The 14,366-nt window shown below is 42.5% G+C and overlaps 1 protein-coding gene across 3 annotated transcripts in view; it reads left to right on the plus strand.

Moving 5' to 3' along the window:
* hcn4 (hyperpolarization activated cyclic nucleotide-gated potassium channel 4) overlaps nucleotides 1-14,366 on the plus strand; it is a 77,190-nt gene that overhangs the window by 1,861 nt on the left and 60,963 nt on the right. For 2 of the 3 annotated variants that reach the window (XM_030413241.1, XM_030413240.1), the window contains exon 2: nucleotides 286-329. In XM_030413241.1, the coding sequence (XP_030269101.1) occupies nucleotides 298-329 (32 nt within the window). In that variant the 5' untranslated portion in view covers nucleotides 286-297. Of the gene's footprint in view, nucleotides 1-285; nucleotides 330-2,874; nucleotides 4,325-14,366 lie in introns of those variants that run through there. The other variant, XM_030413239.1, reaches the window with a different exon arrangement.

A 14,366-nucleotide genomic window follows, 5' to 3' on the forward strand; every position in this document is an offset into this window, starting at 1 on the left:
AACATGCTGCAAACACATAACAATATAAGTGCAGATCCATCAGAATTTTTTTTTTTTTTTTTTTACTGTGATGCAGACATATACAGAGTGAGATAAGTTCAACTCAACCTTGGCATCTTGCATTCTGTGATTTCCTTTTATCGATCATCAAGCTTAAACATCAGCCATGATATTGATACGACCGATGTAATTGCACAGCGCTGCAGCGGTCTCTTGTGTCCAGCTCAGATCAGTTTGCTTCTCAACGTCCAGTCTGATCTCTCTACTGTATTTCTTTCCCCCCAGATCCAGCTCCTAATGTGGCTAATGAGAGACACAGTGCAGCGCAGGTAGGACATACGACCAAAGATGGCAAAGAAAATGGATGGCAAACAATAAAAACAGTGAATAAATTAAAATTGTGACCACTCAACTTTAACAACTCTTTGCAATTTTATCCCAGAACATTGATGTCAGAATTCTTACTGGATAAAAGGTCAGGCAGGTTCAGTGTGAGGAGGGAAACATCAATAGCATGTCAGACAGTTTAGCACTGTGACCAAAGGGATGTATCGCATGGGAAGAGCATATAGACAGCCTTTATTTTTAATGATGTGTGTAGTAATGGTGTAATGGTAGTTACATACACAGGCCTCTCTCTCTTTGTCTTAAATGTAAAGGTGTGAAAAGAGCATGTGCAACAACTACCATGTGTTAAGTCTTGTAATGACCACCTGGCACCAATTAACATCTGAAATCTCTCAAAAATGTAGCTGTTTTTGAGGTTGAAAATGAAATAATAAATACTTGATTTTTAATGAATTGTTATTTTATCATGAAGTGCCCTTGAGTGTTCCACTTCGATACTTTTTAACGACGCAGTGGTGCGTGGGCGTTTCCTTTAAAATTAAATATAATGAATTATAATATAAATTGGTTTATACCATTCATTTTTTGTGTTTTAAAAATGCTCTTTAAATGTGTAAGATCTGTAATTGTTAATTATTTGTTATTATCTGAGCATGATGGCAGAGTGACCGTTTGTACAGGAATTCAGTCAATTAGGGAAACTTTCCTCCTGGTGCTATTTTAGCATTGTGACACTACAGGACAATAGGTGTTTGCATTTGGTCTGTGGCTCACCATCAAGTTTTTTTTGTTTTTTTTTTGGCACCCCCTGGTATAACGTGAATAATACTAGATTTCTGAGGCAGATACCAATATAAAATCTGACATCTGGTTTAAAAATCCAGTAACGATAAGTAGCCATTTTTTGCTTAACATGAACACAACACATAACCTTTTTTTTACAAAGAATTTTTACCAAGATATACACCAAGCATGGCATTTACTGTCAGAAATCAACTTGTCAGTGCTCTCTGATTGACAAACCTTAATGGAATCACTGTTTGTAAATGTCACAACGTGTCAGACTTGTGATTGACTGCCAAACTGCCCGGGGTGTACCCCGCCTCTCAATGTCAGCCGAGATTGGCTCCAGCCTCTCGCCGCAGGTAAGCAGGTTCAGCTAATGGGTGCATAGATGGATGTTTCTAGATTACCTTCGACATGTTTGGGCTTTTCTGTGGTTTGCCTACTAAAGCTCATCTGTAATAACCTAATATCAATACCAATATTTCTATGCCTGTCCAATATGTTGCCTAGGGTAGGCTTTGTGTACCGTGTATCACCAGAGCAAATTGCCTCAAATTGTACTTTTGCTTCTCGAAGCTGTGTTTTGCACTCCCTCTGTACTTTTTTGTTCATCTCTCTCTTCCTTGAAATTGTATCTAGCTGACAAGAGGGTTTGTTAATAAAACTCTGGACATGGGGCACTTGAGAATATGTGTATATTTGTAAACAGCTGGTAGAACTTTTACTTGATGCAATGTTTAATGCATTCAACCCTGTCACCAGAGTAAATTTTGCTGGTAAGCATTTCTGCTAACCACCGATATGTTTAAACTACTTTTCGTTATGTTGCAGTTTTACATTTTTTTAGTGTTCAGGATAAGATTTTATTGTGTGACAAAACTTATGATTTAGTTACACTTTGGTTGGGTTGAGTCACCACTAACACAGCTGGAGAGTGTGCAGCAGTGTCACGCTTACAAATGATGAAACACCATCGCTGGCTTGGCAGGAACTCCCCCGACCTGTAACTCCACCACCATGTCATCAACCTCCTGACATGGAAGTCGGCAAATACACATGTAATGTGAACATGATATGATGTGTATGACACATACCAATTTGAACCTATCCGGGGTTCTCAAATTTGTAAAATGTCAACATTTTATTCTGGGAGCTGGGCTGAAGCATTTGCAACTGCAGATAATCTCATTTATTTATTTTTAAATGTGGAGTAAACATGACATTATGCAAATCAAGCACAGAAAAATATACCCAAAATTTTTTATTTATTTTCAAGTATTTTCACATGAGCAGAATATCCTCTGGATTTAGTTTGCTTTCAGCGCCGTAGACAAAGCGTTCATATTGCATTTAAAATGACATTGTCCTCTGTAATAGAATATAAAAATCATTCTCTAAACCAAACTGACACATATTCAATTTTTAAAAATCTGACTTACATGACGTTTTCCTCACATTTTCATCATTATCCTAAAAAAAATCAAAGATAGCATGATAGTGAAAGAAAATATTTCAAATTATGTTTATCTATTCAAACTAAAAGTCGTGGCGAAGTATCGGAGCACCGTGAAAATAGAAATCAGTAATTGGACAAATCATTTGTTAATGTAAGTAGTATTTATTGTCATTTGAGAAGCCAGCCTGCTTGATAAAACACCTTTTGCTAAAAATGATTGACGAGCCTCATCTGTATCTGTGTGCGCAAATTACGCAGTGGCTCAAACTGTAATAGGCGGATAGTCTACCTCGGTCCTTCCAAGTGAAGCCCACCGTGGGGGGGCTGAACAATGGGGTTTGCATCGCCTACCTGTAGCCTTAACTTGGGAGCACAGGAGAGCGTTTTAAGAATGGGAAGAGCATTCCCCTTTAAACAAGGTGGGCTGAGCTTATTTGCAGTTCTCGCTCCTATGGCAACCCAATAGATCAGCATCATCATGAATATTCACAATTCGCCAAAACGCACCATGACTATGGATCAGTGATGTCAGCGGTCCCTGGCATACTCTACTGTATTTTTGCATGGCTGTGTCGCGTTGTTTGACGGCTGCTGGCAAAGACATCTGGTGAAAAGCGCATCCTTCGTCGTGCATGACCTTTCCCTCGTCTCCGTCTCACGGTCCGTCGGCACGTCCCTCACATGTCACGCTAAGGTGACTTTCAAGCAGTTTTTTCCACTTTTGCGCACAATGTCGGAGCGGCACAAAGATGCTCATCGGGGACGCAGTGGCCAAGCGGACCGCCCAGGCTGCGTGTGAGGACATATGCAAACTGTCAGGTAGTCTAACGATGAAAAAGAGTGTCTCTCATCTGTTTCAGTGGAGCCACGGCGGTCCATGTCATGTGTAGCAGGCTTTCAGGGATTCAGATTAGCTCCAGACTGATCGCACTCACAAACAGATAGGGAGCGCGGAGCTGGTGGCAATAATCGTTACAATACAGCCCAAACAACATCTGGATTTATTTCATTTTCTCCACTGTGTCTCAATGTCATAATGGACAGGTTGCACTCCTCCATGCGTAAAAGGCTCTACAGTTTGCCTCAGCACATTGGACAGAAAGCATCTATAATGGGCGAAGGAGAAGACGCAGACAAGGACACCCGGAGGAAGAGTATTAGGATGAAGCCTCTGCCGTCGCCGTCGCCGACCTCTGGGGGAAGCTGCAAAGGCATAGGGGAAACCAAAAGTGGGGAGTCTGTGATCATGGAGACGGACATAGGGAGACCGATGAAGACCAGCTCGAACGGAGATTGCCGGAGGTTTCGAGGCAGCCTGTCGTCCATCACAAGTCGGCATGTGCACGACTCTGACTCGGCGGAGGAGAGGCGCCTCATCACCGAGGGGGATGTCACCCCGAGCGAGGAGAGCCCCCCCGGAGCCATCGGTGATGGGCCGCCGGATCAAGGCGCGCAGGGGGCCAGCGGTGGCGGCGGCAGCGGCGGCGGGAGCCAGAAAGATTCCCCAGACCAGCAGTCAGGGTTTATAAAGTTGGATGGCATTGACCAAATTCTGCCGGACGACGAGAGATTATATCAAGCTGGGTTCATACACAGACAGTTTGGAGCGATGCTTCAACCCGGGGTCAACAAGTTCTCCCTGAGGATGTTTGGGAGTGAGAAGGCGGTGGAACGAGAACAAGAGCGGGTTAAATCCGCCGGATTTTGGATAATTCACCCCTACAGTGATTTCAGGTAAATTTAGACACCTCACACACATGCTGTCCAAAACAACAAAAGGGTTCAGGGTGAAGCGTCACCATAGCGTCGATGCCTCGCACAGGCCCAGATGTTTTCCTCACTCTGTTCATCGTTTATTAGGTCAAAAAACATCAGCTCACCAGCAGCCCATTCATTGTTTTCATCATCACTCATTTCACCGCCCCCCCTTTCACTCTTGAGATGACATTTAACAGAACTCATAATTGTAATCAATTGCCTTGTATGCTTTATAAAAAAAATCTTACAATTAACTAATGAGTTCACAGATTAATAAGGGATTTTTCAGTGCCATAACACAGCAGAGGAATTATATTCATTAGTTTCAGGGTATGCACATATTACTCAGGAGGCCTGTGTTGTGTTACGGGATAACACAGCCTTTTGTTAATCGGGCCAATTTACCTTTCTTGTGCAGATGCTGTCCAAAAAAAGGATGCATAACTGAAGCACCTCACTGGTTTTATTCTCCTTTATTTGACAAAGCTGTGCACAGGCGACATACGGCCTTCGCTTCACATCCTCTTTAAATACTCACACGTCGATCTCCTCACTCCCCTTTTGTAGCCACATGATATTCTGAAAAAGTAACAGGGTTAAGTCATTTAATTTGAATTCATTCCGATCAATAGCTGAAGCTCTAGGGCAGGTTTGGAATGATCAACACATTTGATGTGTGCATTTAATAGGGCTGTCTGCTGCTTGTGACAAACTACAGCTGCAGAACTGAGCAGACAAAGTCCAGGAGCGCTCTATTGTTGGCCCACAGATTCCTATCTGTCGTTAGTGCCCTTGAGTTTGTTATTGGCCGTATGCATCAGATTCACGGCCACATAGAGGCTCTTAACTGCTGACTAAGACCAGATAAGGTGCTTCATCCTCGCTTTGGGGCGTTTAGAGCAGCGTCGTAGGATGCCTCTAAACAACTGGTGAAATAAAACCGTTTAATTCAAATACATGCATACTGGACTTTTTTTGGCACCTCGGGTGACCAATTTCTAAGAAGTACCGGTGAACACTTGTTATATATTGTCAGAACTGTGTTGCTGTAGCTCAGACGTCAGTCTGTGCCCACTATACACAATATAGTGACCACAAGCATGTGTGTGATCTGGATATTATTAAATCGGCCCGACACAATGAGATGGTTTCGGTTGAATTGCGCACACATAATTTGCTTCCTTTAACAGATCCAGTTAAATCAGAATTACAAAGACATGTATTTTTTCTGCTTCACAGCTTGCATCATTGCAGTTTTTTTAATTGATCACATGTTCCTATAGTTTAATGAAACAGGTAAGAGTGTTTCATCACAAGCTGTTGCAGCCTTGACATTTAGTTCACATATGCGTCTCCCACCATTTAAATGATGTGGAGGCTTTAAAAGGATCTATAGCGAGATCGTCCTCGTTACACATCTCGTGTTTCTCCTTGTCTGTGACATTGGATGTTGTCTAGCCTGCCGGGTGTTTGATTGGCTGTGATTGGGTAATGACATGTGATATAGAAATTCACTTACCACGAAAGTGTCTTTTTTTTCTACCTCAAGAACAAGATGCCTGACTTGACTGAGAGACACGTGAGTTTCGGTGCGAGTTGCTCACAGACCCAGTGGAAAGAAGGGCTGAATTAGACTCTAACAGACACATTTATCTTCCTTTTTTATCCCATGAGAAGTGATGAAGACAGTGTTCTGGCTAACACCACCGGATGTTGTCCGTTTAATTTAGTTTTTTTTTTTAAAGATGGACTCAAAAGTCAGCTGTCTTTTGCTGTCAGGAAAAAGTATCTTTAATCGTGTGAAAGTGAGGGAGAGGTAGACAGAAGGAGAGAGGAGAGATGGATGAACAACAATTCAGGAACAACCATATCCGGTGTTGGGCTCTGTCGTTTTCCAGTCTGTGATTGGTTTATTCTGCATTAAGAATCTGTCTGTCTCCATGTAATACTTTTGTCTGCCCAGTCAAAACCCGTAAACAAGTGCAAGCCCGTCACAGGCATTTGGAGCACAAGGTCATTGAAGGGGCACTAAGCAGTGTAGGAAAAAGAAATTCAATCTCAGAACTTAGATATTTACAGTATTCATCAGATAGTGATGCAAACTGTTCTCCACAACTGTATAAACAAGCTGTTCTAAGAAGAAGATAAGGTTCCCAGAACACTGTTTGAAGCTAGAAAGGTGGCAGGGTCTGCCACATATAAACAAAGTAAAACAGTATGAAATATTGTCGGCCTTTAAGATCAGTTTGTTTATTCAGTTTATTCAGTCACGGAAACAAAGAGAGTTTGTTTGATTTGTTTGTTTAGCCGCGAAAACGACGTACCGAAACACGTCGCTGTTTAGCAATTTCGTATTTCTAAATCCGCACACGGTTGAGGCAGGTCATCATCAGCAAGTGAGACATGTATTAGACAGTTTGCCATTTTTGTTACACTCCTCCCAGCTGGTTGTGTTTACTCTGACCCCCTCTGCTCTCTTACTCACTGTGTTAAATGTCATGAGGAAGGGTGATTTGGGGCTTGGGGAGACTGTCCTGATACCGAAAGGTCAGAGACTTGGCACCAGCTATCAGTTTTGAAGTGTCTTTGAGCAAGGCGCCTGAAAACAAGGGGGGGCTCCGCTGAAATAGATGCACACGAGTGTCTCTCTCAGCGAGATGTACCAAAATAAACAGATAAATGGAAATGCGCCGGGCGAGAAGTGCTCTAAAAAAAATGAGGTTAGCCAACCACTTGTTCAGGGTCTGAGGAGGGATACTGTTTATTACCATAATTAAACATTTTGGCGATCTGAGAGCAGTTTGCTTGTGGTTCAATCACTCCAAGCTATGATTACGTAATCACTCAACTCTACAATTAAAACCGCAGATGTGGCACTCAATCAGGGGAGTAAAAAAAAGAAAGTATGAGTCTGTGCTTCAGCTATCTCTGGAAAAAGATCCTCGTATATTTCTCTGTAGATGAGACAAAACGTCTTAATTCACAGGAAAATGATGGAAGTCAACATCTACATCCCCTTTTTCTCACTATTTCAAGGCTTAAAATATTTAAAAAAGCACATTGTGTCGGTTAGTTAACACAGCGTGCTGAGATGACTTACAGCCACTGTTTTTATTGCAAGTGAACTGAAGCAGCAACATGATACTTCCTCCAAAATCAGTATCAGAGACAGGACAAGATGGCCGTAATTAAAGCACACAACGACACGAGTGGGGACCTTTTAATGGGCCCGGAGGAGAGAAGGGTCTCTGTGACTAAAAAGTTTTATTCCCATGTCTGCATCAAAGCTTTGGCACTGTAAGCTCAAATTAGAGTGTCACGAGAAATCACATAGTCATCACTGTGCCGGAATTCAGCAAAATCTCCTCTTGTCAAGTATTGTATAACGCTAAGAAGCAAAGGGAGGAGCAATATCTTGCGAGGGAAAAAGGCGGATTAAAAAATGGCATCATAATCCAATCTTCAGCCTCATTTCCAGATCCAAAGCCTGAGCAGCCTCCCTTCGATTCTGTACAAGCTCTTCCCAGTGAGCATATGTGGTCATTTAACCAGAGACTGACATCTACAGTGCAGACCAAAAAAGGAGATGAACGTTCCCACAAGACGACAGATTCGTGTGGAGTTTTTAAAAAAATAAAGGACGATTATTACTGTCCTTGACCGTAAAGTATCTGTGGCGGTTTGATAGGATTGTTGAACGATATAATTGATGCTGAGATTACTGCCCCCTCTCTCTGCCCCGCTCCTCGCTGGATGCATCACGCGGCGCTCTGCTAGCTCGCTTGTCTCTGTGCTTTATGTTTCCTGTACCAGAAATCCACGCTGAGACCCCTCGAAGCCACGAGTCTGCGGTCGTAAATAGAGACTGTCTAAAAGTCATAGGTTTATGCCCCTTTCACAGATGATAGATCATTCAGTGCTTGATTGACAAAAAATGATGCCCCTCTCACATAATGGATCTCGATATGATGAAAACCAGGCGATTCTTTTTTTTTTTTTTCTTCTTCTTACCTGTTTGCATTGAGCCCTTTGAGTGGGATCCTCATCAATGCAACCCATTGTGCCAAGTTCTAGACAAACGATGCGGCACAATATCAGAACGCAGCCCTCTGATCGTCAAGTGCCTTTTAATTATCTTGTGATTCAGAGCCCGGAGGACACATCTGCTGGAAAGTCTTCTACATTTCCCCGGAGAGATAGAAAAGAAGATGTCGCACATTAAAACTTTTTTTTTTTTTTCCTTGCACTGAAGGCTCTATTAATCCCCCACCCACCCCTCTTCCTCCTTGAGAATCGTGTTGCCAACACTATCAGGGAGGGGGGTCGGCTGTCCTGCAGTTTCTGTCAATCAGTTAAATCCCTTTGCAACACTCAGGCGTATCCTCCCATCCCCTCTCACAAAGTCCACTTTTTTCAGCAGCCTTTTATTCCTCCCGCACACCCAGTTCTGTTTCCCAGAAGGCACTTACCTAGACAGTGGCAAAAATAAATCCTCTGAAAAGACATCTTACAATTTTGCTTCTGTTATTTTTTTATTTATTTCTTGTGCAGAGAATACATTAAAGAAAAGTAGAGCAGATGTTGTCACCGATGTACACTTTAAGGCTGTGATATAGTTAAAGGGGAAGTAAGTTTTGGGGCAAAGTGTTGACTAAATGAAAATGTGCGCTGAGTTCCTGAAGCGGTCATGTTACCTATTAAATTAGCTGGTTTCTGATTCTGTTGCATAAGTGAGTCATAGCATTTTTTGAGCGTCCTCCATTAGTCCGAATTGGGAAAAAAAAACAACATTGTTTTTTGGACAGCGTCTCACGATATTAGCATAACTATGTTGACTTTTTGCATATTTGCATATCTCAGTCTTCAGACGACTAAAATGATAAGGACAAGATTGTGTGCTTGATGAGAATAAAGGGAGAATGATAGCTACCTGCTCTCAGACTGCCCTCGTATTTTGTGGGACGTCTGGGGGGGGGGAAATTAATCCCATGGTTGTTGTTCCCTTGATGAGTTTAGAGATATTATTACACAAATTGTGCACCTTAGCTTTTACGGTCCTTATCAAGCATACACAGCCACTACCAGCCGCAGGCTGTCTGTTAAAGATGCATTACTCTTACTGTACCTGAGTGCGCTCGTGCGTGTCTGTGTGTATTGTGTTCGTGAGCGTATGGGATCAGATTAAATAACAGCATTCTCATTCTCTCTTCAGTCAGGTTGATTACGGTTGATTTGAGAGTACGTTGTGCTATTGATTTGTTTGGGTCTCGCGGGGGCCTCCAGCTTGCCACCGGTGGATTTTATTGAAAAATGAGATGGAGAAACATACGCGGCCGCAGCGAGGGTGATTCCCCTTTGTGCGGCTGGTGGCAGGAGTCGTAGTCTGGGTGAGAGTTACACAAAGGTCAAGGCGAGGTGCTGCGGATGCGATAGCCGACACTTTAAGAGCCTCGCTGAAATGGTTCTTGACCGTTTTCCAGCGCAGTAAGCCTTAATGATGATGATTGCGAGAACCATATGAGATCAAAATCCTTTGAAATAAAAGATGCATGAATTGAGTCCAGGCTGGAGAGTGTAAGCGCGTGCCCCTTTGCGGACCACGTCTCCTTGTCTTACAGCGCTAATCTGCATGGGAAGGTTGGAGGAAGAAGCGTTCCGACACCACACAGGATGAATGACACTCTATTCCTCTCGGTCTCCATTAAATAATTCCTCCTTTAATTTAGTGAGGGTAAAACATGGGGATTACAGATGGTTCTGGCTGGGCCTGAAAGTGGGGTAATCAAAATAGACTGCTGTGCTCATCCACGAATATTAGGAGCCAAGAGATTATTACAGCACAATTTGTTTAATGGAGGGAGCCCAGGGAGGATGTGCGTGGCCGGTGGGTGGAAGGTTGCCTGTCATAGTGGCGGAATGATTGAACGGCACCGCGTGACCTCGCCAGGCACACTTGTGTAGGCGTGCATGTGATCACAACTGTAAAACAAAGGCCTTTTTTTCTCCACCCCACTCGTGTGTGTGTGTGTGTGTGTGTGTGTGTGTGTGTGTGTGTGTGTGTCCCCTCCTCCTGCTGATATGTCATTTAATTCAGCTTTACGTATTAAGCAGAGAGCTGAGTTTAACCTTGGCGAAGTGATGATAATCTCGAGGTGAGATTATATTGATTGATTGGACATCATATACATTTTGAAAATGGGAAAAAAAAAAAAAGAAAAAAAAAAAATGCTGCTGAGAGCATTTTCTGTTAAGTGCCACATGTCACCCAGCTGGAAGTGCTTGATGTATTTTTTTGGTCACCTGACAAATGTAATGTTGTCCTTCCCGCTTCACCATCCTCTGCACTGCAACATCAATTTATAATCTCTCCAGGTGGATACACAGCACTAGTCAGCCAAGAACCGTTCTTGAGGTTTTTTTTTTTTTCTCCTCTTTTTAGCACATTTTCAGTGTCAAATGTATTTCTCCTGCCGCTGGACAGATGTGATTATTGTCCCACTGACCAGAGATAAATATGTCACTTTCACTTATCTCAACGTTTCAGGTCGGGTTGATGGAGAAAATGTGCATTTGTTAACAAACGATGGGCCCGTAGTCCAGTCACGTTTCGAGGAGGCTTGTGTGTGACGTTAGAGTGACTGAGACCTCTGTGGACCTTTCTGTATTCCTGTTGACACATTCTGCTTCTGGCTGTGCTACGGCGTTATTTTAGCACCGCTTCCTGTTCTGGAAAAGAGACGAGTGCAAAAAGAAAAATGAGAGAAAGGGAAAAAAAATAGGTGTCTCTTCTCTCTCTCTCTCTCTCTCTCTCTCCATGCAACGACCTGACACATTTCCCTTGTTGACTTCACCTGTCCACTCGGCTCATGCGGGGAAGAATCTGAGCAGACAAGGAAGGTTACGGTGACACTTAACATATGAATTGTGCAGCTGATTGCAATTCCGTGGAGACATGCGCCAAAGTTTTTGCAGCGACGCCTTGCTGTTCGTTTCCTTATTTTAAGACTGTGACGCAGAGGCGGTTATTTCCCATCTAAACGGTGATGTAAATCTCATTTTGCACGTTTAGTTTTAATTTCAAATCTGACACCTGACACGTAATCAGTGCTGGTCGAAAAAAGCAATCAACATCAACACAGATTATGTAGGTGTAATCTTCCAATGATACCCAAGAGGGCATTCTTTACTCTGATTACAGGAAGCCATTCACACTTCTACATCATCACCAAACTGACAGCCGTACTTGGGGTATTTCATTTTTAGCATTGCTTTTTACTAATCCGTGTGTGATGATGAACAATGGATAGCACATAAAAAATGTTGAAAGCAAGAAATAACTTGGTTGCCAGCAATCAAGCCTGTATTTTATGGGAATTGTCAGCATGGTGGGAATGAATAATTAAGATTGCCAGGGTTAAAATACCTCCTGTTTGCTATTGATTCTCTCTGATGTCTATTATTCAGGTCCAGGCACGCTGTTTTTCCACCCAGACCTTGGGAGAATAATGTTCGCAACTACTTTTTTTTTCAGTTTGTTTCTTGCCTAGCTGGGATCCAGGCGGCGGGATTTACTATTTTTAACGATGCAATGAGGGTCCAAAACACAATCACTCACATTATACGGAATCTCAGTGCATTACTGTTTCTGACCCGAGACACAAAACGGTCTGATTTATGAAAGCCCCAGTCCTTTTGTACCTTATGCAAGTTAAAAATGACTCACATATTAATTGCAAACTATATTTTGACCCTGATTCGTCCTTCAGCTGGAGAGAAGTGGTTTGCTGAGAGACTGCTAAGTGTTTTATTTTCCCCAAGAAATGACCCAGCGTGTCACGGATAGTTTGGATATTACAGTAACCATCTCGCTCCTCCCCTTGTGTTGACCTCTGCATGCACGCTGCAGCCCCATCTTGTCCGTCCCTCCTCACGCACATTCTGCTATATCCAGTACAGGTTGACCTTTCCAGCCCTGCCGGTGTCCCAGGTGGATTCTCACACCCCCCGTCTCTCTGAAATTGGATTGCTTTTTTTTTTTCCCTATCAGCCCAGATAGGAAATGGCCAAGATGTCAAACTGGCACTGATACGCTGCTCCAGGGAGTGGACACAAAAATGAGAAACACCATATTAAAAAGCACTTTATATTTAATGTAAGAGGCTCGACGTTACAAAGAGAGCTTCACAGGAAAGTTCAGAGCCAATTAGTAGAATGTGCCAGGAACAATAATCAGTTCCACCTGCAGGCGACAGATGAAAATGCGCCAAGTAATAGTGACAGTTACTCGGCGCCTAGACTGTCGTTGCATTTCATTCTTTTACTACTCTCTGTCTTTCTTATAATGTGAGAAATGTAAGAAAACCTATTTTTTACTCTCTTTTTTTGCTTACTTACAGGAGGGTTATGACTTTTGCAAGGGACTACCAGGTGCTGGGGCTGGTCATCAATTCAATATTTACATTTATGGGCCTTGGAACAATATCATGTTGATAAGAACCAACAAATAATCGATTTTGGGGGCTGATGCCGACACCAATATTATTATAATCTCCCTGGATACAAAAAATTTTTGTAATGATCCCTCAAATGTGGTTATCACAAATGCTGCGTATATTTATCAGTCAGGCTCTCACAATGATAAGATCGTACTGTTTATTATGATCTACTGTGTAAATCTGTGTTTAACTAACTGCAGTTAAAAGCATGTATTGCATTATGTGTTTTACAGAAAACCTTCACTCAAGGAGACCTAAATTCACTAAGTACCATACACTTACATTTTCATCTGCAAAATAGAGTTTGCTCTGTGCTCATTTTATAATCTGTTGAAAAGTTGTCTCAGTTACTAAAAGTTTATTTGATTGACCCAACTCCATGACAGCTACGTTTGCTTATGAATAGAACAGAAATCTCTGGAAAATAAAGATGGTAAGTTGACCTTGAGTTAAAATGATTTAGTCAAATAACAGTTTACCAAGATCAAGTATTACATTTCTAGCTCAGATCATTTTGATAATTTCATGTGATTGATTAGAACCACCTTGTCTTGAATAGATTCCACATCTTACTAGTGATCTCATTTTATTCACTCATTTTTTGAAGTTACATGAACCGAAATGAGAGAAAAAACAGTGAGACGATATGGAAAACCTTTGTAATGGAGGTTAGAAATCATGGAAAGTGAGAGATCTAGATATAAACATCCTCACACACCGGGTGCTTAGAATTCACCTGTGCTGAATTAGTCCATCGCTAATCTCACATCCGTGCAGAGCAGACGTGGCAGGGGGATGACATTTCCTTCGAGGACCTCTCCACGGTTTACTCTGTGAGAATGTATAGCAGGCTGAAGCACTTTGGAAACAGTGGGGTTTCCACTCAGAGAGGACCAGAGTCCAGTGCGCTGAATAAAGAACTCTGTGTGTGGCTGGCGTGAGTCACAGGAAATACTTCCCTGGATCAATGTGTTTGGCCTGGCCCTGCCACACGCTGGGTGTCTAGAAGACTCAGACAAATGGCTGGATTATGAGACAAGGAGTGGTGAGAGACAGATTGTTCCCTCTCCTCTGCCATGGGGGGAGGAGGGAGGGATCCTGAATCATCCTCACCATTTCCATAGTCGATAGCATGTCCTCTTTTTACTCACAGCGCAGCAAAGTTAACCAGTGTTGGATTGAATAGGGAGGCAGCAGCAGCACAAGTTGTTGTGTATAAAGCCAACCCTGACCCTGTATAGCATGTACAATCAAGAAATGATAGAGTTTACAATAAACATGATAAACCCTGCCCTGTTTGGTTTAACAGTCAGATAAGCCTCTGCTTTTGCTTACTCACGCAGACCAGCAAAAAAAAATAATAAAATCAGATAAACCGCGTCTCCTCTCCAATTTGATTTGATTTCATGCTCCGAGTGTTCAAGTGAGGGTTTTCCATCAGCCTTTAAGCTGTATTAATTTAGCTTTTATTTACCTCTGTTTTTGTGCAATGTTGCTCCAAAACAACAGTGCAGAAGGGGAAA

Source organism: Sparus aurata, chromosome 4 (genome assembly GCF_900880675.1).
Source record: "Sparus aurata chromosome 4, fSpaAur1.1, whole genome shotgun sequence".
Taxonomy (NCBI): domain Eukaryota; kingdom Metazoa; phylum Chordata; class Actinopteri; order Spariformes; family Sparidae; genus Sparus; species Sparus aurata.